Source organism: Amaranthus tricolor, chromosome 8, assembly GCF_026212465.1.
Source record: "Amaranthus tricolor cultivar Red isolate AtriRed21 chromosome 8, ASM2621246v1, whole genome shotgun sequence".
Lineage (NCBI taxonomy): Eukaryota > Viridiplantae > Streptophyta > Magnoliopsida > Caryophyllales > Amaranthaceae > Amaranthus > Amaranthus tricolor.
Window position 1 is genome coordinate 25115795 of NC_080054.1, and position 27209 is coordinate 25143003.

General features: G+C 30.0%; 2 protein-coding genes across 2 annotated transcripts; both read right to left on the minus strand.

Moving 5' to 3' along the window:
* Positions 1–517: 517 nt before the first annotated feature.
* LOC130821716 (F-box/kelch-repeat protein At3g23880-like) lies at positions 518–2338 on the minus strand. Its single transcript, XM_057687505.1, has 2 exons — positions 2275–2338; positions 518–1599 (listed from the first exon to the last, which is right to left on the minus strand). The coding sequence occupies exons 1-2, from the start codon at positions 2336–2338 to the stop codon at positions 518–520; spliced, it is 1146 nt and encodes a 381-aa protein (XP_057543488.1).
* A 7064-nt stretch (positions 2339–9402) lies between these two features.
* LOC130821717 (putative F-box/kelch-repeat protein At1g12870) lies at positions 9403–10255 on the minus strand. The gene is made up of 3 exons (XM_057687506.1): positions 9895–10255; positions 9713–9801; positions 9403–9594 (listed from the first exon to the last, which is right to left on the minus strand). Exons 1-3 carry the CDS (start codon positions 10253–10255, stop codon positions 9403–9405), a joined length of 642 nt encoding a protein of 213 aa, XP_057543489.1.
* Between the last annotated feature and the right edge of the window lie 16954 nt (positions 10256–27209).

Consider the following 27209-nt stretch of genomic DNA (forward strand, 5'->3'; position numbering starts at 1 on the left):
TGTTCAACACTTCCATAATTAAAGAAACTACTAATATAAAGGCGGATAGCTAGGCGGCAGCATTTGCACTGTATTCAGCAACATTTGCACCCTAAACAATAGCATTTGTGTATATATTACACTCTGTACAAACTGATATGCAGCTATGCAGATATGCACCAGAAATCGATCGGTTTTGACAAAATGCAATGCAACCGAAGGGTCTTCTTCTGATATCGGAAGTCGATCTACATTTCAACCCTAAGTTCAACAAGTGAAAATCTGAAATCAGACCTCCTGACCTGATCATCATTTCAACTTCCAAAGGGACCTTTTATGCAAGAGTGACTAATTCTATGAACAATACTTTTGATTAAAATCATTCTTACTTCCAATACCATAACCTATTTACAACAAGCAATCTAATAACAGACAAAACAGAAAAAGCTTAGCAATCTTCACATACTCTCAAATTAGTGTAATTGTGTAAGTGTAGACTTTCATTGTTCTCCATGAGTTCTTGTGAATCAATTCATCCTTAAGGGAAAGGTTCGAAAATCATCCCTTCGTTTCCAGTAAGCAACGCTAAAGTCTCCACATAAGCACCCCCGAAAAGAAAATTAGCATCTCCATTCCTCAACAATTCTAACTTCTTACTTGAAATTTCATAAAATTGTATTCTACCCCAAAACCCAATGATTAGAAATGTATTGCTCTCCTCAACAAAGAAAACCTTAGGAGTAAATGAATAGTGCTCTTCCAATATATCAAAAACATTTTGAATCCAAGAGTCCGAACACCATTCTCTCCATCTGTACTCTACATCATGCTCTTCCAAAACCAATATGCAGGGCAATGATATAACCGCTAACAACTCGCCGATGGTGAAAAGAACTAAATTCTTGCTTTCTTTCAATGGCTCAGGTACTGGCACATTTTTGAATTCTTCTGTATTAAAATCAAAAGCGTGGATAATTTCGGGATCAACTTTAGTAAACCAGTAAACTATCCCTCCACAATAAACATATAGGTCACAAGAAAAAGGGTCCCTTAATGAAGTCCAAGCATCGACATTCATTGGATTGATTTTAATAGTCCAAAGGTGATTTTTAAGTGAATAAACTGCCATTGCCGGCTCATACTCATAACCCTGAATGATGGTATGAATTCGAAAGGCAAGCACCTTATATTCATCACAAGAGGGGGAAAATCCTATAACATAATGAGCAAATAGAAAGGGAGTAACAATTGGACAAGGTGGAAGAATCAAAGATTTTCTGAGAAAGGGAATCCACAAACATATACCCTGTTGATCAGCATGTACGCTTACTAGAAATAACCCATTACAGGCTTCCCAAATCAATGGTATGATAATATCAGGAGAAAAAGGAGGAAGAAAAGCAAGAGTGGTTAATATCTGATCGTTGGTAACACGCTGTAGGCAGAGTTGTCTAGTACTTTCTGCAATAAGTAAATGGGAATTTTTGGAATGGTTTTTATTGTAAAGATTTCGATGCTTGGAGATGAAAGAAGGGGAATTGATGTAAGTGCGCCAGGATGTGCACACAACTCGGAATTCCAGTACGGTATTGACAGGAAGCCTTGCCAAAATGTGGGACACTATATCAAATGGAAGATCTTAGTAAGAGAAATTCATGAAAGTGCTTGTATTCATTGAAAACGTTTGCCAAAACCGTTACGATGCTAAGAACAATACAAACAACAATGAACAAAAACAACGTTTGACAATGTAATTTCTGTTTATATTATATCAAGAATGAGTATAAACAACACTTCTCAAAGAAGAATTACAATTGAGTAAGAGATAAAAACAAAAGGCTATGTGTTTGGCTTAGGGGTTGTGTTTTGATGTGTTTGATGTGTGAGTATGAGAGCCCTATATATAGTACTAGATACTAGAATATCAATAGCTCACTTGAATACATAGTTAATATTGAGTAATGAATAATATGAAATAACTCCAAGAACTTGAAAGGTCGAAAACTAGCATCCCATGCATATTAGAGGATCCGCTCGACCGAAACAGGGAGCTCGCTCGGTCGAGTGGCTCGGTCGAGTGGCTCGGTCGAGCGAGAATCAGCAGCATTCTGGATGACTGCTCGACCTACCAAAATGACTCGCTCGGTCGAGCGGGTAGGTCGAGCGACCTTTCTGATCCTTCTGTCAGAATTCTGATCGAGCTACCATAAATCAAGTCCCTTCTTCTTCTTCATTAATCTTCATTAACACCCATAATTCATCATGAATACTCACCACATAATTACATCCATTTACATTCCACAAACCAAGAGTCACAAACATGATTACACACATTAACTTGTGCACTCAAGTCACACATACCATACATAACAATCTCCACCTTGACTTGAGTTCACCCAAGTCAAAAACATTCATCAATCCACTTCATAAAAAAAACATACACACCCCAAATGCCCCAAAGGCATTATTTCAAGCAAGGAGCTAAACCAACCAAGTCAACACATAATTCAAACTTGGTTGTAGGTAGTGACTTTGTCATCATGTCGGCCGAATTTTCCGTAGTGTCAATCTTTTTCAATAACACCCTCTTGTGCTCAACTTCATCCCGAATGAAGTTATACTTAATATCAATGTGTTTGGACCTTCTATTAAATGTGTTTTGATTCCTAGCCAAATAAATTGCACTTTGACTATCACAATGCACACTTACCTCACACACCTTATTGCACATTTAACCAACAAGACCTTTAAGCCATTTTGCCTCCTTGAATGACTCGGCCACGGCTTTGTACTCCGCTTCGGTTGTTGAAAGGGCAACCACATCTTGCAAAGATGATTGCCAACTTATTGCCGAACCACCCAAAGTAAACACGAACCCACTTGTGGACTTTCTATTATCTAGATCACCACCATAATCCGAGTCACAATACCCGGTTAGCTCGCTTGAATTCTTCTCATACATAAGACATACATTAGAAGTATCTTTTAAATACCTCAATAACCATTTTAGTGCCTCCCAATGTCCCTTCCCCGGATTAGACATATATCTACTCACCAAACTCACCGCATGAGCAATGTCGGGTCTAGAACACACCATAGCATACATAACACTACCAACGGCACTAGTGTATGGGATTCTTACCATTTGCTCTTCTTCCGCCTTTGTTTGTGGACACAACTTCTTGGATAATTTGAAATGAGAAGCAAGAGGAGTAGACACACCTTTAGCGTCATCCATAGAGAAACGTTGCACAACTTTCTCGATGTACTTCCTTTGACTAAGGTATAGTATACCCTTAGCCCGATCTCTCAAAATCTCCATCCCAAGAATTTTCTTGGCTTCACCAAGATCCTTCATATCAAACTCACTTGAAAGCAACTCTTTTAATTTCTCCACCTTAAACAAAGAGCTACATGCTACAAGCATGTCATCAACATATAAGAGCAAATATAACAAAGAACCATCTTCAAATTTCTTAAGATAGGCACAACTATCATAAGAACTTCTAATAAAATCATGTGAAATCATAAAGGAATCAAACCTTTTGTACCATTGCCTCGAAGATTGCTTCAACCCATACAATGATCTCTTCAATCTACACACATGATTTTCCTTACCGGCTACCTCAAAACCTTCCGGTTGCTTCATAAAGATTTCTTCTTCAAGCTCACCGTGAAGAAAAGCCGTTTTTACATCCAATTGATGTAACTCTAAATCCTCCATCGCCACCAAAGCAAGCAATGCCCTTATAGAAGAGTGTTTCACCACCGGTGAGAAAACTTCATGAAAATCAACACCCTCAATTTGAGAGTATCCCTTTGCAACTACCCTTGCTTTGTAGATGGGAGGAATATCACTAAAAGGACCCTCCTTCCTCTTGAATATCCATTTGCACCCAACAATTTTCTTTTTCTTCGGTGCTTCAACGATATCCCAAGTCCCATTCTTTGCAAGAGACTCCATCTCTTGCTTCATAGCTATCAACCACTTGCTTGAGTCATTTGAGGCCATTGCCTCCTTGTACGTACATGGTTCATTTAACCCTTCGACTTCGCTAGCAATGTTGAGAGCATATACCACATAATCACATTCTTCAATGTACCTCCTTGGAGCCACGATCTTCCTTCTTTGCCTAGTTGTTGACAAAGAGGGAGACCTTTGTTGAACATCATCATCATTTTTCTCATCTTTAATATTGGGAGGTTGATCCTCCACTTGTGCATCATCATTTACATTATTATCATTGGACTTTTCTATACTAGATACAAGCATGCTATTTTTATCAAAAACAACATCTCTAGAAATAATTATTCTTTTCGATTCATTACACCACACCCTATACCCCTTTACACCCACTCCATATCCCACAAAAATACACTTTCTAGCCCTAGGTTCTAACTTACCATCATTTACATGAATATAAGCTGGACAACCAAAGATTATAAGACTAGAATAATTTACCGGAGTGTTGTACCACACTTCTTGTGGCGACTTGAATTTCAATGAGGTATGAGGAGAACGGTTGATCAAATAACATGCCGTAGCCACCGCTTCGGCCCAAAATTGCTTCCCCAAATTCGCTTGTTTTAGCATACACCGAGCCCTCTCCAATAATGTTTTATTCATCCTCTCCGCAACACCATTTTGTTGAGGACAATCTGCACAAGTTCTATGTCTAACAATGTCTTCATTAGAACAATATTTCAGAAATTTATTATCAACAAATTCAAGACCATTATCGGTTCTTAAGGTCTTGATGCTCCTACCGGTCTTCTTTTCAATCATCTTCTTCCATTCCAAGAAGACATCAAAAACTTTATTTTTATGTTTTACAAAATAACACCAAACTTTTCTTGAAAAATCATCAATAAAGGTCAACATGTAATTACAACCACTAAGGGAGGGCATTCGTGAAGGCCCCCACAAATCGAAATGGACATAGTCTAAAATTCCCTTAGTGTTGTGAATGGCGGGTTTGAAACTAACTCTCTTGTGTTTCCCATAAACACAATGTTCACAAAAATCAAGGTTCCCAAATTTCTTCCCATCAAATAAACCTTGTTTAGAGAATTCAAACATACCTTTTCTCCCATGTGACCAAGCCTCAAATGCCAAAGTTTGGTGTCATGATCGGACATTGTGCTTGTGGAAACATTCGCCGAGCCAAGGATGGTTGAACCTTGAAGAGCATACAAACTCCCATTCAACTTACCCTTCATCACAGCTAGTGAGCCTTTGGCAACCTTCATAACTCCGCCTTCACAAGTGATTCTACACCCGATCTTGTCAAGAGTACCCAAAGATAAAAGATTCTTTTTTAAGCCCGGAACATACCTAACATCGGTTAAGGTCCTCACAATCCCATCGAACATCTTTACTCTAATGCTCCCAATCCCAACAACCTTACAAATCGAGTTGTTTCCCATGGTAACATTTCCTCCATCAATACTTTTAAATGTATGGAAGAAAGTTTTGTTGGGAGTCATGTGGAATGTGCACCCCGAGTCAAGAATCCACTCATCATTATCTTTGTACCCATTTGTGGCAACAAGTACATCACCATCATCACTATCATTCACATAACTAGCATTTGCATTACTAGTTCCTTCCCTAGCCTCCTCTTCATTTTTCTTTTTTAACTTCCAACAATCCTTCTTGATGTGGCCCTTAAGCTTGCAATAATTACAAGTTTTATTTTTATTTGGCCTAATAGACTTGGACCTCCCTTTACCCTTGTTTCCACTCCCACTAGTGGAACCTTTCTCTTGTGACCTCCCTCTCACAAACAAACCATCACTAGGATTGCTTTGTGACTTTTGTGATAATTGTGAATCGATAAGGTCCCTTTGTGTCAAGGCACTCTTCTCATCATCACTACTCAAATTATCTCTACCATAGAGTAGAGTTTCTCTAAAATTTTTATAAGAAGGGGGTAGAGAACATAAGAGGTAAATTGCCAAGTCTTCATCATCAAGCTTGACATCAATGTTTTGCAAATCCATAACAATGGAGTAAAATTCATCTAAGTGAGGTTTCAAAGATTTACCTTCCTCCAAGCATAGATCGTAGAGTCTACTTTTCAAAAATAGCCTATTGGTAACACTCTTGGCCATATAGAGTGATTCCAACTTCTCCCATATACCCTTGGTTGTTGTTTCTTTAACAACCTCTCTTAGAATTTCATTGGAAAGGCATAATTGGATTTCCGACAATGCCTTTGAGTCTATCTCTTCCCATCTTGATGCGGACATTCCTTCCGACATCTTATCTACACCATCAATGGCCTTATGCACACCATTTTGGATTAAAATGGCTCTCATTTTGACTTGCCATAAGCCAAAATTTACATTCGTATCAAACTTCTCTATGTCAAGCTTCATTGTAGTCATGATTCTCAAATAACAACTTCTTAAGACACCGTAAAATCAACTTGGCTCTGATACAAATTGAAAACGTTTGCCAAAACCGTTACGATGCTAAGAACAATACAAACAACAATGAACAAAAACAACGTTTGACAATGTAAGCTAATCAAAAGGACACAAGGATTTAAGGAGGTTCACCCAATGATGGCTACGTCCTCCGTGGTGTGTAGTTTCTGTTTATATTATATCAAGAATGAGTATAAACAACACTTCTCAAAGAAGAATTACAATTGAGTAAGAGATAAAAACAAAAGGCTATGTGTTTGGCTTAGGGGTTGTGTTTTGATGTGTTTGATGTGTGAGTATGAGAGCCCTATATATAGTACTAGATACTAGAATATCAATAGCTCACTTGAATACATAGTTAATATTGAGTAATGAATAATATGAAATAACTCCAAGAACTTGAAAGGTCGAAAACTAGCATCCCATGCATATCAGAGGATCCGCTCGACCGAAACAGGGAGCTCGCTCGGTCGAGCGAGAATCAGCAGCATTCTGGATGACTGCTCGACCTACTAAAATGACTCGCTCGGTCGAGCGGGTAGGTCGAGCGACCTTTCTGATCCTTCTGTCAGAATTCTGATCGAGCTACCATAAATCAAGTCCCTTCTTCTTCTTCATTAATCTTCATTAACACCCATAATTCATCATGAATACTCACCACATAATTACATCCATTTACATTCCACAAACCAAGAGTCACAAACATGATTACACACATTAACTTGTGCACTCAAGTCACACATACCATACATAACATTCAAGATTTTGTTACAAACACGAAAAAAAATATGAGATCGAAAGAAATAAAGAAAGAATGACGAATGGGAGTAAGATTATAACGGAATAACTCTCAACAAACAAACATATGAGACTAAGTATAACGGAATAACTAATTTTCCCGCCAAAAAATAAAACTGAATTTTAGATGGAAGAGTAAAATTAGATAATCCAAAAACTAAACTTGAATCTAAACTATTCATGGTCGTCGGTTTTGATTTTCAAAGGTCACCTAAGATTAGTCAAAAGTAAATTCCAAATTAACGGTTTATATCCGATTCAATTAGTATTGAAATCTGACAATTTGATAATAATATTACTCCTTTTTAATTTTTCAAGACTATAATCCAGAAAAAAATGTTACAATTGGAATTTTAAAAAGCTTAAACTTGGCAGCTGTTTTAAAAAAATATATGAGACTAAATTATTTACCACGCTTAAACAAGTGTGCCAATAATTATATGGGAAAATATTGTAACAACGAAAAATAAAATCAAACTCACCTCTAATTAGCCTTCACTGAATATGGCGAATTATAAAGATGTGCCAAAAGAAGTAATGTCTTCAACAATGGCTAACGAAAAGCCTTCACTGAACAAACTACACGCAATGAATATTGAAAATTATGGAGAAAACCATGGAGTAATTAACAATGGCAAATTAGGGTTAAAACAAAAAAAAAGTAAAATCAGAATTGAAATTGGGGAATTAGAGAAAAAATCTTACTTAGAATTGGAAGTTATTGGAAAATTATGTATGATCACGTGAAAATTGAGGAAGGTTAGGGTTAATTCATGGAATCATGGGTGAATGGAACGAAGAGGAAGGAGATGATGAATAGAATACGGCGCATATCTCGCCTAAATCTTATTTTTATTGTTTATGCAATATTCTGTGCGTACCGTTGTGTGTTTATAGACACACTTTAACTGTGACTAAATTTTAGCGGAAATAATAACATTTGTGCCAGGCATGCATTTTTGCACATTTAATTTTAAGTGAAGTTAATTATTGACACACTTAATAAGTCAAATATCTTCCCACACTTAATAGTGTAGTGAAATGTAACTTTTTTTGTGGTGGGTTCTTTTAGTTGGAATTTAGAGTAAATTAGGAAATCCCTTGTACTATACATATAAAAAGACAAAACAAGTATCAAATATTCATGTACAAGGCAAGAACAAAATGAACAAGTATATAAGCTCAAAACGAGTTGTTGCTCGTTCGAGCATTTTGGCTTATGTTACGTAGATTTACTTTGTAAGTTAATGTCAAATAAATTTGTATTTTATAGTATTGATTCAAAAAAATATAAATGTGTCTATTTTGAATAATACTCCTATATAGGTTATTTTCATTGGTAGTTGAGTTATTGTCCACATCATAGAGGATTTTCCTCAAGACTTTTAACATTTTTTATACTTTGTTGTGGATATTTCTCAAGCAGAGGAAATGTTTAGCCGCACTCTCCTTTATGGGTGTAAGGGGATACACTAAGTATGATGATGATGAATCTTCCCTCCCTAGACCATGATCATAGTTCGTATGAGTGAGATATACCGGGTATGATGATGATAATGTGCCTAATCAAAAGACAACACTATTATGAGTATGCTATTTTGCAAGGCGTCATTGCACCTTGAGCCTTCTAATCAGTCCTTAAATTCACTCCTGATTGTTGGAGCTCTTTGGCATCTTAAGGAGCCTATGTTCAACTTTCACTTGGCAATGTTAATCAAATGAAATTAGTAATCAATCAATTGTTAATTTGTTGTTATTTCTAGTTAGTTGAAATATTTGTTAAATGCCCACATAGATGCATGGTTTTGTTTTTCGGTGTCAAAAATATGTCTCATGAATCACTTGTTGCTTCATGATGCGAGAGAGTGAATCCAACACACACATCTTAACAGAAAGTCTGAACATTGAATAGTTGGAAATCATGCCTCAACCAGTGAAATCAGACCTCCTGACCTGATAATTGTTTAGTTATTTGGTACTGTTTAACTGTGGACTTAATGGAAGAAAGCACTGTCCGGAAAACCAACTTTTTTGGTTCTGAATTGAGTCAATTTCCCAATTACTGACATGTTAAATGCGTGTGTACGGGCCTGCTCCAAAGTCCAAACTTCATTTTACTAGAACAAAATTGATTTATTAGTCATATCATACATCAAATGCTTCTAAAATCATTTTAACTTCTAATTCCATAACCTATATGCAGAACGATGATATAACAGCTAACAACTCGCCGATGGTGAAAAGAATTAAACTCGCACATTCTTTCAGTGGCTCGGGTAATGCCACATTATTGAATTCTTCTGTATTAAAATCAAAAGAGTGGATAATTCTTGGATCACCCAAAAGAGTGGATAATTCTTGGATCACCTTCAGTAAACCAATATACTATCCATCCACAAAAAACGTATTTGTTATAAGAAAAAGGGACCCTTAATGAAGTCCAAGCATCGACATTCATTGGATTGATTTTAATAGTCCAAAGGTGATTTCTAAGTGAATAAACTGCCATGGCGGCCTCATACTCATTACCATTAATGATGGTACGAAGCTGATAGGCAAGCACCTTATAATCATCACAAGAGGTGGAAAATCCTATAACATAATTAGGAATTTGAAAGGGAGTAACAATTGGACAAGGTGGAAGAATAAAAAATTTTCTGAGGAAGGGATTCCACAAATATATACCCTTTTGACGATCACCATATAAGCTCAGTAAAAATAACCCATTGCAGACTGAATAAGTCCATGGTATTGTAAAATCAGCAGAAAAAGGAGCAAGAAGAGTAACTGTGATTGAATTCTGATCGTTGGTAACACGTCGTAGGTAGAATCGTCCAGAACGAATTGATGTAATCAGTAAATGGGAGTTTTTGGAATGGTGTTTATTGTAAAGATCGCGATGCTTGGAGATGAAATAAGGGGACTCGATGTAAGTGCGCCAGGATGTGCACACTGCCCGGAATTTCACTAGAGTTTTCACAGGAAACATAGCCAAAATGTGGGTTATTATATCAAATGGAAGATCAAAGGAAGTGCTTGTTTTCATGATTTTGTTGTTAGGCAAACAAGAAAACAAATATCAGAGAAAGAAAGAAAGAAAGAAAGTAGGACGAATGGGATCAAATAGGCAAAGAAATTAATGAAAGTGCTACTCATGATTTTATTATATACAACTTACAATACCAACAAACAATCTTGTAGCCTTGTATATAATGTATAACGGTAAAACCGTTTTTCCCGCCAAATATTAAAATTGAATTAGAGATGGATGAGTATAATTAGACAAACCCAAAACCGAACTTGAACCTAAACCATTAATCCTCGTCAGTTTTAATTTGAGAAGGTTTTAGAAAACCGAACGTGGTAAGATTAAATAGGTGAGAATTTTGTTATTTTAATTTATCTTTTTTGATTTTGATTTTGATTATTTTATTATTATTTTTTGTCTTTTTTTTGGTGAATTGATTAACAATTTTTTATTTTAATTAGGTCACCTTGGATTAGTCAAAAGTAAATCGTAAGCAGACCGGTCATCTCCGATTAAACAATTGGAATCCGACAACTTAATTAAAATGTTACACCTTTTTGTTTGTACGACTATAATTCGAGAAATAATTTTGTGCCTTAATTTTAAAAAGCCTAAACTTTATAACGAAAATGCCAAAAATGCAGAATCACATTATAAAATCATGAAAATCACACTTCACATTTCACATTGTAAATGACGAAAACGCTAAATTATATAAACCTAAATCACATTTCATCCCAAATTATTTGTACCAAACCTAAATCACTATTCAAATTATAAATTGACGAAAACCTAGAATCGAATTTAGCCTCAAATTGTTAATTGAAAACAAAAAAAATCAAAATATAAAAAAACTACCTGCTCACAATAGTGAAATTCAGTTGAATGAAGAGTAATGACTTAGCTGTGTAGTGAAGATGATAATGGCGGATTTCGGTTGAATGAAATTGGCAACTGAGGAGAATTGAAATGTCGTTTATTTTGAGAGAATTTGAAATAGTGGTTTATTTGGGACGATGAAGGAATTGCATAGCTGTATCAGAGGATTGCTTATTGAAATAGTATAATCACTGTTTTATGAAATATTACTCCTTAGTCCCTCCATTCCTTAATAAAGTTTTCATAAAGAATATTCACATAAATTATAAAAAAAATTTAGATACAAGATATATTATTTTATTAAATAATAAATTTGATGGAAGAAAAGTGAGAACTATAAATATTAAAAGAAAGTTAGTAGAAAAAATATGAAGATCACAACTATTTAAAAAATACTTTCTGTATTCTTTTTTATTCATCTCGTTTACTTTTTACACTGTTTTCAAAGTAAATTTTAAAAAATTGTAAAAAGATACTCCATCCAATTCATTTCATTTGTCCCATTTAGTTTTGGCACACTATCCAATGCACTAATTCAATTCTAAATATCTCTAATTGTGCATAATTAAAAATTATAAAAATTTGATATTAATAAAATTTACATTGAGACGAATCAAAACAAGATTCCACATTACTATATTTTAATGTTTAGATTAAGAATAAAATACAAATTAAGAGTGATTAACGAATAGTGTCAAAAAACTAAATGGGACAACTGAAAAGAATAGGAGGGAGTATACAATAAAAATGCATACATTAGGACGAATGTAACGAGATCTCTCATGGAAAAATTTTATCATCTATCTATATGTCTTTAAAATCTTAATTAAATTTCTTTCTCCAAATTAGAATATTCTAAACGGGAAGAATATTAGGAAACGAAGGGAGTTTTTTTTATAATGTTAGTGAAAAACATGTGGAGACTATAAAAAATATAAAAATGTTAAAATAAAGTTAGTGGAAAATATGTGGAGCCTATAAGCATTGTTAAAATATTAAAATGAGGATGGTTAAAGTTATTTTTATCCAAAATTTATGATATAAATGAATTTTCTTTTATAGGGACAACAAATGAAACACCCAAAATAAAAAGTGAAAACTTTCTTTGAGGAAACGAAGGGGGTTAGTCAATAGGGGAAATATCTTTATTCTATTTTTTTCTCCGCTCATTTTGTATGAGAATGTGTCATTATGAGATGAAGTCGTATAATTAGTCTATATCTTTAATTTATCACATTAAAATTATAATTAAGTGATCAAGTGAAAAGACTAAATATACATTATCCAACCCAATATATATTATCCAACCCAATAGAAATAGTCTCACTATAAAATCATTTTATTTAAGAATTTGTAATTCTTTATTTGTTGTGTTTTTATTAATGTCAAGCTAGAAATTAAAAACAATGAGTTTATTATGTTGTGTACAAAATATTTATTTTCTTAGTCCTTATTAAAAATATTCTGGTTTTAATGAAAAAATTAAAAATACATTTATTTTTCTAGCTATATACAAAAACAATTATTTTCTTTGTCATTATATAAGGTGTAAGGGAAATAGTGTTAAATTTTATTAATTTAAGAGAAATTGTGTTAATTTTATAAATATAAGAAAAATAGTGTTAAATTTTTATATAAATATGTTACTTATACTTATAAGTGTCACCATTTCCTTCATAACTTTTTTATTTTAAGACTTGTACACACTTTAATGAATTATCACCAAAATAATGTTACAATGAAATTATTTTTATAGTGATACAATAATAGAAATAATACTTGTACAGTTGAAGTACATGGAAGATGAGGCGAACAAAATCTGAATAGGTACAAAATTCCGGCTCCTATATTTACGACTTGTTTGGATTTAAAAAACAAGCATGCAACAGAATCCCCAGATTTGGTATTCCTGTTTTAGATTTGTTATTAGTGTTACGTAGGAGTACTAAATTTCTGTTTCCTACAAGTCGCAGTCTACTAAAGCTTGTTTTCTCCCACAAACAAACACCACCTTAATGGAAATCCCAAAACATTCCCAACTTTTGAGTAATTGTTCTTTTACAACTTATATTTTTATCCTCACTTCATACCATAATCTAAAAACAAAGAATTCATATTTTCACGTTGTAAATATGTAAAAAAAAACATTCACATTTTGCGCCGTATCAAAGGATAGTTATTGGTTTTACCCACATTTAGACATTACGATAAACGCATCATTCCTATTACCGCATCACCGTTTTGTTAGCGTAATCGCAACCATTACCATATTTTTACTCTATGCTTCAGACTTTAACTCCAATCTTCAACTTCAATCTTCAGATCAAGACTTACCTTAATTAAACCCTCTTAACTTAAGACTTAATTTAAGACTAGGGATATATAAAGAGACGCTATTGTCTAAAATGTACGTTTTCTGTCTCTTTTATTTAGCATCAATTTTATTTTTGATTATTATTTCTTTAATTTTAAATCTTTTTATTATAGGAAATATATACATTACTTTCTTTTAATCTCATTGTGATCTCATCCACACGTTCTAACTAGCTCTCATCTATATTTTCATTCACACAATTCAATCTCCCTTCATTTAATATTAAATATAGTTATATTATTTTTAATAATATCTAACTTTTTCTTTAATGTTAAATGAAGGGGAACTAGAAGTATTGCCCATGTAAATAAAAATTAAATACCAAGCAAGAAAGGACACAACAACTATAAGACTGAAGACATAAAAATATAGTTGAACCCATGCTTTAAGGGGTGTCATGAATTGTGATATAGTAGTACTTGTAGCCTTCTATGTCATACTACTTATTGTTTAATGTTAAATTATTTATAAACGGGCTTCCATATTTAAAATTCCAAGACCTAATTTTTGATCGTGTGTGGAATTGTGGAGTGATGTCCATATTGATGTAATTGACATTTATTAGAATTTTTTTAAGGGGCATTACTATTTGTCGCCATCTTTTTCATTTTATCGCCACCCTCCTCCTTATGAATACGAATTTGCTCCTGAATTTTAAAAATTTACAAATATGCCATTGGAGTTAATAACTTTTCATTTTCATTTTTTTATTTTTTTTTATTTTTATTTATATGATTATTATTATTATAATTATTATTATTTTTGTTATTATTATTATTATTATTATTATTAAACCACAATAATAATAATAATAATAATAATAATAATAATAATAATAATAACAAAAATAATTATTATTATAATAACAATAATAATAAAAAAATTTTAAAAAACAAAAATAAAATTTAAAAAAAAAAAAACAGTCGCACGTTCTGTGCGACTGGTTTTTTTTTTTATTTTTTTTTTTTGAATTTCGACTTATAAAATTTCTTTTGTTTAATTAATTTATTTTTTAAGTTATTATTATTATTATTATTATTATTATTATTATTATTATTATTATTATTGTGGTTGTTATTATTATTATTAAATTATTATTTTTGTTTTAATTATTATATATAATTTATATTTTTAAATGTTATTATTATTATTATTATTATTATTATTATTATTATTATTATTATTATTATTATTATTATTATTATTATTATTGTGGTTTAATAATAATAATAATTATTATTATTATAACAACAATAATAATAAAAATTTTTTAAAAAAAATAAAAATTTAAATGAGGTGTATATTTCTAAATGAGGTGGAATAGTTGTCCACGTAGGACGGTGTGGTCGGCTTGAAGTCATCAATCTTACTGGGGCCGTAAACAATATTACCGCCATATTCATTTGGGTTAATAACATTTAAAAATATAAATTAAATATAATAATTAAAACAAAAATAATAATTTAATAATAATAATAATAATAACCACAATAATAATAATAATAATAATAATAATAATAATAATAATAATAATAATAATAATAATAATAATAATAATAATAACAAAAATAATAATAATAACATTTAAAAATATAAATTAAATATAATAATTAAAACAAAAATAATAATTTCATAATAATGATAATAATAACAACCACAATAATAATAATAATAATAATAATAATAATAATAATAATAATTATAATTATAATTATAATAACTTAAAAAATGAATTAATTAAACAAAAGAAATTTTATAAGTCAAAATTCAAAAAAAAAAAAAAAAAACCAGTCGCACAGAATGTGCGACTCGACCGTGCGACTGTTGTTTTTTTTTAAAATTTTATTTTTGTTTTTTATAAAATTATTATTATTATTGTTATTATAATAATTATTATTTTTGTTGTTATTATTATTATTATTATTATTATTATTATTATTATTATTATTATTATTATTATTGTGGTTTAATAATAATAACAATAATAATAATAATAATAATAATAATAACAAAAATAATAATAATTATAATAACAATAATAATATAAATAAAAAATATTAAAAAATATTAAAAAAAATAAAAATGAAACGTTATTAACTCCAATGGCATATTTGTAAATTTTTAAAATTTAGGGGCAAATTTGTAATTTCATTAGGTGGGGAGTGGCGATAAAATAAAAAGGGTGGCGGCAAATAAGAATCGGGTTTTTGTGTGGATTGTGGAAGCTCAGCTAGGAATCACATCATGTAACTATTGATTATTGAATGTGAGGTGACAATTAGCTTGATAGATAGATTTGACAGGCTTTTATATCAAATTTTATTTATTTCTTCTATTTTTATGGCATTGACATTATTTATTCTGTTTTTTTTTATATTAACATTGGGGTCAATTTACTTTTTGTTTCTATTTTCAAAAAAAATTATTTTTTATTTCTCATCTAGACTTTGCAAAATGGTAATATTGCCTCGCTCCTTCCTTTCCACAATTATGCATGTTGTGGAAATATCAAGAAAATGGAGAAAAATTATATTTTATGAGAAATTAAGAAAATTGAATGGATGAAATTAAAATAAACTAATAAAAGTACCCGAAATGAAATTATGTGTATGATTGTGTAGTTCTTAGTTTTCATTACCTTAGAAATTAAAATAAGAATAAGATTGAGTATTTACTAAATTAAATTTAAAATAGTAAAAATAATTACTAATTTAAATGTAACAGAGAATCAAGAAATTAAATGATGGTTGCGATTTAATTATAATCGTATAATTATAATCATTAGAGATTGTATTTGATGTCATAATAGCTTTCCTTAATGCTATTTTTGCATATAACAATTTTATTTGAAAATTTAAAATTTAAAATTTAAAATCAAAAATTTTCAAGACCTATGTCATCCTCTAATACGAAAATGACATCATAATAATCATAAGGTTTAGTATATCACAACCAATGTTGGTATTAGGACAATATATCATGAATTACTAACGCTACTAACATATTGATCTTTTATTTCTTATATTTCTTTGTACAATTATATACCATTTCTTTTTCTATTTCATATGTTCTATTTTTTATTTTAGGTAGTATTACTTGTTCTCCTAAAGAATTTAATTATTTATATCACGTTTTTAGACATAAAAAAGGTGGTATTACGTGTTTTTAATGTAAGGGAAGAAAATTAATATGGATAATGAAGGTTATAATTGAAAATAGAATAAAGCTACTAAGGGCATAAAAGTCAAAAAACTCATACCAAAAATAGAAATAGGACAATTAAGGTGACTTGACCATAAAAAATATGGCGAATTATAAAGATGTGCCAAGAGAACAAATGTCTTCAACAATGTCTAAGGAAAAGTCTTCACTAAACAAAATACACGCAATGAATATGGAAAATTATAGAGAAAACCATGGAGTAATTAATAATTAGCAAATTAGGGTTAAAACCAAAAAAAAAGTAAAATTAGAATTGAAATTGGGGAATTAGAAAAGAAATCTTGGCATCAGAAGTTATTGGAGAATTATATGATTATGTGAAAATGGAGGAAGGTTAGGGTTAATTTAGGGGTTAATTTAGGGTTAATGGGTACGAAAGTTAAATCTGGTATTCTGGTGGAGTAATGTTAACACAATTAATCACGCTTATAAATTATGGCAAATTAGGTTAAAGCAAAAAAAGTAAAATCAGAATTGAAATTGGGGAATTAGAGAAGAAACCTTACTTGAAACCGGAAGTTATTGGAGAAATATGTATGATTATGTGAAAATGGAGGAAGGTTGGGGTTAAATTGGGTATCAAATTTCAGTTTTCAAGTTGAATGGAAATTGGGACCAAAATACCACAAAAATACAAACATTTATTGAATACTCAATGATGATGAAGAAATAGCGTTCTGATGAATTAGAGAAGTATTTTCCTGAAGATTCCAGAGCCAACTCTTTTGTATGGAGTTTTGCTGAGAAGAGGAAGAAGGATAATAAATTTAGTGGGATTATTTGTAGGAAAAATTACACTAAACACTATAACCTTTTGTTAATTTCTCTACAATCATACTATTTATTGATTAACCATAAATAATATTAATTTAGGGGTATTTTCTTACAATAATACCAACTTTAATTTATTAACTAAATTAACAATTTTTTTGTCTTATAATCACATGTAGTTTAATTTTTAACATGTTAGGAATTTTCTAGGAAAACACTCCTTTACGTTGGTATTATTTATAGTTAATCAATATTCGGTATTATTATAGAAAAATTAACAAAAAATTGTATTATTCACTATAATTTTTTCTTATTTTTATTTTAATGAGGAAGAAGGATGGAGTAAGATTAACTTTTGAACTTTCATAGTTAATGGGTTTTTATTTTTGATTGAGAAATTAGTGGTGGTAACTCAGAAGTTTTTTCTTTTTATACGTGGTAGAATAAATTTTTTTTATTAATCTATGTGGTCATCTTAACATTTCAGTTTTTTTTATGTAGTATATAAAAGGAATTTTTTTGTTAACTTTATGCTATTTTTACCAACATAATGATATTTTTTTCAAAAAATAAACGTCGTGATTACCTTAATTAACCATATATTTCGAAATCTAGTCGCAATAAGTACATAATTTAATTAAAAATTTAACATTTTATCTACCACATAGAAAAGTTGAAAGCTCAAAGTTACAACGCGAATTTTAAAAAAAAATTGCAGAAAAGCCAAAAATTCAAAATCACCAAAATAAAATTTCACTTTTGATTTTTACAAAAATTTGAACATGTAATCGATAAAGGAACAACGTTCCTGGGAATCAAATCTTAAAAGTCGGATTATTTAGGGTTGATTCAATGTTGGGATTAATCCTGAGAACTTGCTAAAATATTGGATTATTCTAAAAATTATTTTCCCTATTTTTTTTATAATTGATGCAATATTCTGTGCATGTTGTAGTGTGTGTTTCTTTATTTCAATTACATCACTTTGGCAAATACCCACGCTTATTTATAGCCACACTTATAAGTTATAGGTATGGGTAATTTTTAGCACAAAACTAATAATATTTGTCTTTGGCACATTTTTCCCGTACTTATAAGAGAGGTTAAATATCACTACACTTAATAAGCATGGCAAAATGTAACATAAGTCAAGTATCATCCCACACTAAATTAAGCGTGGGAAAATAAATGTATGTAGATATAAATTTTTTAGTGGGTTCTTTATGTTGGACTATAAACCACATGTTAGGGAAAAATCCCTTGTACTATACATATAGTGAGACAAAACAAGTATCAAATCTTAATGTCCAGGACAAGAACAAAACGAACAAAGTAAGCTCATAGCGAGTTGTTGCTCGTTCGAGCATTTTGACTTTTGTTATGCAGATTTATTCTATAATTTTATTTCGGAGAAATTTGTATTTATAGGAATGATTTAAACAAATAAGTGTGTTTATTTTGAAGATTATGTGGGTGTCTTTTATTGGTGGTTGAGTTATTGTCCACATCTTAGAGAATTTTCATTCAAACTTAAATTGTTTATACATTGTTGTGCTTGATCAAAAGACATCATTGTTATGCGTTTGCTATTTGTTACTTCCTCCATTTCATATTATTTGCTACATAACATGAAAATGCACTATTTATCCATCACCTTTAATTTGTAATTAGTTTCTAATTATAATTTATAAGTTAAAACATAGTGAAGTTAAATCTTTTTTGATTCGTTTCAATGCAAGGATTATTAATATAAAATTGTTATAATTTTTTTATTGTACATAATTAAAGATATTAAGAATTAAATTAGCGCAATGAACTGCATAAAAAGTCGAAACGTACAAGTATTTTAGAACGGAGAAAGTATTAAGTAAAATTTGATCAAATCATTGTATAATTGAGTTACTAAGTTGAATTGGTCAAACTATATTTATTTGTTAAGTTGAATTACTCAAACTATATTTATATTTATTTGATCAAATTTCTGTTTCCTACAAGTCGCAGTCTACTAAAGCTTGTTTTCTCCCACAAACAAACACCACCTTAATGGAAATCCCAAAACATTCCCAACTTTTGAGTAATTGTTCTTTTACAACTTATATTTTTATCCTCACTTCATACCATAATCTAAAAACAAAGAATTCATATTTTCACGTTGTAAATATGTAAAAAAAAACATTCACATTTTGCGCCGTATCAAAGGATAGTTATTGGTTTTACCCACATTTAGACATTACGATAAACGCATCATTCCTATTACCGCATCACCGTTTTGTTAGCGTAATCGCAACCATTACCATATTTTTACTCTATGCTTCAGACTTTAACTCCAATCTTCAACTTCAATCTTCAGATCAAGACTTACCTTAATTAAACCCTCTTAACTTAAGACTTAATTTAAGACTAGGGATATATAAAGAGACGCTATTGTCTAAAATGTACGTTTTCTGTCTCTTTTATTTAGCATCAATTTTATTTTTGATTATTATTTCTTTAATTTTAAATCTTTTTATTATAGGAAATATATACATTACTTTCTTTTAATCTCATTGTGATCTCATCCACACGTTCTAACTAGCTCTCATCTATATTTTCATTCACACAATTCAATCTCCCTTCATTTAATATTAAATATAGTTATATTATTTTTAATAATATCTAACTTTTTCTTTAATGTTAAATGAAGGGGAACTAGAAGTATTGCCCATGTAAATAAAAATTAAATACCAAGCAAGAAAGGACACAACAACTATAAGACTGAAGACATAAAAATATAGTTGAACCCATGCTTTAAGGGGTGTCATGAATTGTGATATAGTAGTACTTGTAGCCTTCTATGTCATACTACTTATTGTTTAATGTTAAATTATTTATAAATGGGCTTCCATATTTAAAATTCCAAGACCTAATTTTTGATCGTGTGTGGAATTGTGGAGTGATGTCTCATATTGATGTAATTGACATTTATTAGAATTTTTTTAATGTGTGGATTGTGGAAGCTCAGCTAGGAATCACATTATGTGACTATTGATTATTGAATGTGAGGTGACAATTAGCTTGATAGATAGATTTGACAGACTTTTATATCAAATTTTATTTATTTCTTCTATTTTTATGGCATTCATCATTTTTACTCTTTTTTTTTTATTAACATTGGTCAATTTATTTTTTGTTTCTATTTTCAAAAAAAAATATTTTTTATTTCTCATCTAGACTTCGCAAAATGGTAATATTGCCTCGCTCCTTCCATTAAAATTATATTTTATGAGAAATTAAGAAAAAAAGGATGTATGAGATTAAAATAAACTAATAAAAGTATCCGAAATGAAATAATGTGTATGATTGTGTAGTTTCTAGTTCTCATTACCTTAGAAATTAAAATAAGAATAAGATCGAGTATTTACTAAATTAAATTTAAAATGGTAAAAATAATTACTAGAGATCAAATTTAAATGTAATAGAGAATCAAGAAATTAAATGATGGTTGCGATTTAAAAATATTATTATAACGTATATAATCATTAGAGATTGTATTTGATGTCATAATAGCTTTCCTTAATGCTATGTTTGCATATAATGATTTCATTTGAAAATTTAAAATTGACTCAATCTTGAACTATTTTATATTTTAATAGGTAAAAATCAAAAAATTTCAAGACCTATCTCTAATACGAAAATAACATCATAATAATTATAAGGTTTAGTATATCACAACCAATGTTGGTATTAGGACAATATATCATGAATTACTAACGCTACTAACATAATGATCTTTTATTTCTTATATTTCTTTGTACAATTATATACCATTTCTTTTTCTATTTCATATGTTCTCATTTTTTATTTTAGGTAGTATTACTTTTTCTCCTAAAGAATTTAATTATTTATATCACATTTTTTAGACATAAATAGAGTTGTCCGAATTTGATACTATTAATAAACCAAGTATATCCAGCCCCACCCATAATAATATTTTCAAAAAATTAAGAGCTATTCTTGTGAGAGACCGTCTCACGATGAGACGACCTCAAAACAAGAATTCCATATGCTAAAAATTTTTATTATTGGCTTATTCAATCAAAGTACGAGCCACGTCCCACGGTGAGACCGTCTCATACAAGAATTTGTGAAAAATAAAATCGCCATGATATTTACATATGTTCCAGATCTGAAATTAAGTTGACCCAAAATGCAATACCCGAAAGTCATTCAAACGACAAATGTTCCGAGTCCCTTATCCTAGTTACATGATCAAACAGATCAAGGGAGTATTTGGCAATTGGTTATTAATTTTTTAGTTGTCTTATTTAACCATATGAACATATTAGTTGTTTTCATTGGCGTTTGAACTAGCTGAAAAAATCAATTGTTTATTATGGGATGTTTGACAAATTAGCTTATTGAGCAATTTTAGCTTATTTTGATATAAATAAAGGGTTGGGTGGTCAAATCTGCTAATGTTAGTGTTTACTAAATTAGCTGGTTGAAACAACAAACTAATACGAATAAGATGTTTTTGAACAACCTGCTTATAGCAGCGGGTTCAATATCAGCTGGTCAAACCAGTTAATAAAATCAGCTGATCAAATCAGCCATCATAATTGACTATTAGCTACCAGCTATCAGTCATTTGACAAACATCCTCTAAGTTAGGGATGGTCATGGGGCGGGTCTGGAGCGGGTCTAGGATCTGGGTCTCGAGGTCGGGTCTGGGTCTGGGTCCGGATCTGGACCTTGAGACCCGAACCCAAACCCGTCAAATATTTTCTGGATCTAGATCCGACTCAGATCCGATGGGTCTCAAAAAATAAGACCCAGACCCTTAAAAAGAGGCGGGTCCAACAGGATCCTAGACCTATAACCATCCCTACTCTAAATAAGTTGTGAAAGAAAGAAGTAAAACTGTTGAGGAAGAGCTGCCTCCTTCTCTTTTTCTCTCTTCTCTCTCTAAAAAAACTCTGATCTCTATAGTTGGTTTGGGGCTATTATCAACCTTTTGGTTGATAGTAAACCCATAATTTCTCCATTATGAGTTTTTTGAATATGACTAGAATAAATATTTATCCTCTTCTTACAGGAGAGTTGTTCTACCAATTTATTAGGTTGATTCTACCCATATATTGGGTTTTAATCTCTCTCTTTGTGAGAGTTTGGGGTTATGAATTTTGATCTCTAGTTGATTTGTTGGTAGAGATTAATAAGATGATGCAGTAGATACCAAAATTGCAATTACTATCAACTACATCAAATTTAATTCTATGTCAAGACTACAACAAATCGAAAGACTCCCTCGTTAAAGGTTGTATCAAACAACGATGTGGAAGAGAATATTCAGAATTGTCAGATCTCATATACAACGATTGTAGTTTTGTTAATTTTAAATTATATTTGGTCAAAGTTGTTATGTACTTGCTAAATTTTATCTCTAATGTAGATGTCGTATAATTTTTTATTAATAATTCAGGTATTATTAAAAAAATAAATACACAATAAAAAAATGACTGCTATGGATATTGCATAGATATATAGTACAAATGTAACCTAGGGCTAAGGTCCTTTACTAATACTAGTGTATATAGATAGTAAGGCTATGCCTTGTTTCTTTGGGGTGGAACAATGTCCACATTAGTTGGCTTTTCCTTTCAATTGACCGAAATCTGGCTTGAACTGTTGAAAATTCATGCTGTCTTAGCTTTGTTATTGTTTTTCATTCTTTTGGTAGGTTTCTTTCACATGTATGAATTCAAGATAGTATGTATATTTTACAAGTTATTAATATACTTTCTTATCGTATTGCCATATAGTATCGAGATGATATCTACTTGCCTTATGAAATATCTGCACTTCATAGTTATGTATATTGATATATGCTATAAGTTCAGCTCAATATAACACCTTCAGTTCTAAATTACCCAGATCCCTAACTAATGCATTGTTTCTTCACTTTATTATATGGAATTCAACTTATTTTTGAAGTATTAACTTTTGTAAAATTTAAAAGTGGAGCAAGTATCACTATTTCTAGATTAGGTTTTGGATTTGATTCTCATTGTTCAAACTTTTTCTTGTATTCTATAATTTAAAAAGTTTTATTTAGCTCAATTATATTGGAATTTTTGTTAACATTGGATTTACTATAATTAACTTATCTGTGTTTTACTCTCTTTTTTCGTTCTTTCACTTTGAAATCTTGGATTTATTCAAAGATGAATTGAGTTTATACAAAATTCATAATATATACAACATTTCATACCTTAATATGTGGCTTTTCATCTAAGGTGGCGTGTGAGTTTGTGACGTTTGGAGAAAGAAAAATTATAGTAATGGGAAATTTTAAACGACTTATTTTTATGACTAATTAGAATATATAAAACATAATATATTTGTACTATTTAAATTGAGATATTAACAATATAAAATATGCATAGACAAATATTAAAAGCCAATAATATAATATATAAGAAAAATTATAGTAATGTAAATTTTAAATGACTTATTTTTTTACTAATTAAAAATATAAAACATAATACATTTTTAATATTTAAATTGAGCTATTAACAATATAAAATATGCATAGACAAATATTAAAAGTGCAATGTGATAACAGAATAAAGCTGATGGGATTTTTGGCCACACTCTCCTTTATGGGTATGAATTGTCCCCTTCTTTTCTTCCCTAAACTCCGATCATAATTGCCTATGAATGAGATACACATGGTATGATAATGATTATGATCAATATGAAATCATTTTAGATTATTTTTAAATATAGGGTTTATAGTTGTAATTATTGTTAATTTTAAGGGTTTGCGATGATTAATTTTTATTTTTGATGGAAGGAATATATTAGTGAAAAACAAATCTTAATAAGAAACAGTAACTAACGAGCAGTTGATGAACAGTTAATTAGAAATATACTTCTAGTCAAGTAGGCTAGCTTACTGTGTAAAATATAGCTATTTCTTTGTGAGTTTGACTTACGGTTTGAACACGCTCATACTTGTCTGTATTTTTTAATTTGTCCGCTTTAATTATTTATATGAGAGTTTTTTAAGCAAAATTGCAACACATTCTAAAAAATTGAGGAGCATACATTAGTTAGTAAAGGTAAATATTCGGGTTATCGGGTTGATTTCGGGTTGGTTTAAAATTGAATTTTTTGTCTATATTATTTTTACATAATTGTAAATTATTTTTAAAGTTGATCAAATCGAATTCGATTACAATATAGGGTAAATTTCAGATCATCCGATCTATTTTGAACACCGTATATAACAACATGCTTATTGCATGTGTTGTTTCTTGTTGCCTTTCAAATGCACTTGCCCTTGAGTAGCATAATAATTTTAGTGTGGGAAATTATAAATATAAAATAGCGGCTAAAATAAAATATACTTCATAAATGTAAAGAAAACATGAGTATGAAATTGTGTGATCAGTAGCAAAATTAAAATGCTCAAGATATAAGTGTGTAGCAAAATAAAAAGAAACGTAAGTAATAATATTTAATTAAGAAAATTAAAAAGAATTATTAAAGGCATGATGTAATTAGTGACAAATTGGAAAGGAATTGAAATTATGGGTTCTCGTTAAGTTGAAGGTTAGAAAAAGAAAACACTTAATCATCATTTTTCATTAATTTGTAGTTGAAAGATGACAATGTCCATGTCATCAAATCAATTTCTTCAGACATTATATTAGTAGTGGAGCACCCCTTGCTGCATCCACATTATAATTTTTGTCAAGGAATCAACTCGACCAAAAACTTAAATTAATGGTTGTGGCTCCAAAATATGTTATATATATATATATACTCTAACATGCACCCTCACACGAGTGTCTTGCCCATTGGACTAGAATTGTGAATGTTGCACAGACCTTCTTCATATCAATTGCAAAATACTTTACTTGAATTTAAGGGGTCTTTGAGCTTCAAACACGTAATCTTTTGTCACGATGACTTCTGATTCTATGTCAAAGAACCAACTCAACGAAAAGTTTAAGTTGATGGTTGAGATTTCAAAATATGTTACATACTCTAGCAATTTTGATATCTTAGAAGACCTTTAGGTGGAACTAGGAAGTGTTTGTTAACTTAGTTGATTCGGGTCGCAAAATCACCTAATTTGAACAAGTTCCACAAATCAAAGTGAAGGTCAAATAAGTTGATGACTATGACCATCATCATAAACTCATATGAGGTTTACTACTTCAACAATGTCTATGTTGTTTCATTATGTACAATATAAATGCATAACAGGTACTAAATACTAATAATATCAAACAATTTGTACATGTTAAATTATAATTAACAATATCAACAGTATTAAGAATCCAACCCATATAATTCAAAATACTAAATACTAATCATATCACTTAATAACGTTAGAATATTGAAAAAAAAAATTCAAAATTATTTTAACATATTCATAACCATAATACTTGAGAAGTCAAACATAAATATGAAACTTTTAGTATTTAGTCAGATTGATTTTCAGTATTCAAGAAATTGATCTCACATTGAAAACCCTATTTTTTTTTGTTAGTTTGGTTTCAAGAGGGGTTATATTTTTTTTTGTAGGTCTATTTTTGAGATTATATAAAAACTAGAATTATTCTTAAGAAAATATTTTTAATATCAAGAATTAATTAAGTACCTTTTTCTAAAAAATAAATACAAATTTTCTAATGTCCAAACAAATATATACAAAATGTAAATAGATAATTCTTTATATTTTTTTAATATAATCTAACCCCCTCTCTTTTTTTCATTTTATTTATATTTTTTTAAAACAAAGGTAAACCTTCCTTTCAAAAAATAAAAAAGAAAAAAAAAGGAAGGTAAACCTTCCTTAAGCTTGTGCTTGTGGTAATTATTGTATATTTTTTCTAATTAACGTAATAAAAAATAGTTAATGTAGCCGAATAGGGACAATAACTTTCCGAGAGGATGAATTAATTTTCTTGTTGATCGATATATGGTGATGTGAATTGAATTCATATCAAATTGAAAAATAATGTTGATCGATATTGTTTTTATTTTAACACGTACCAATTAAGATGATTTAAATCAAAATGAGAAATTTGATGACATTTGACAGTTGATTAGATATTACTAAAAAAAAATAAAACCACATATAGGAAAATTAAAAACTTTACGGCCCGTTTGATTGATGGTAATGAAGTAATAGGAATAAAATGTTGTAATGGCAATAGTAATGAAGGAATGGATATGAGAATTGGTAATGAAGATTCTTTTGTTTGGTATGCATGACTAAAGAATGGTAATGGAAGATAATATTCCATTGATTGCATTTGGTTGTTAGTAATAAAAAATGGTAATGACTCTTAGTTTCATTATTGTATATTTGTATCTAAAAGCATTATTGTATCTAAATTATTCTATCTAATGATTCTTTTTTTAATATTAATATTTTTTTGGATAATTACATACATTACCTTTTTTTTCTTCATTATTTTTTTTCTTCAACTCGAAACAACATTACCTTATTTTATTACCACAGTAATACTTTATTACCATTACCGCCTAATACCATGTTGTTTGATGGTAATGAAAATGACCCTTTTTGGTAATTTCATTACCTTATTTTATTACCATCCATTACCATTGAAGGCATCCAAACAACCAAAATTTTCATTACTTAATTTTATTACCATTACCGCTCTCTAATACCATGTACCAAACGGGCCGTTAGGGATTTTATTTATT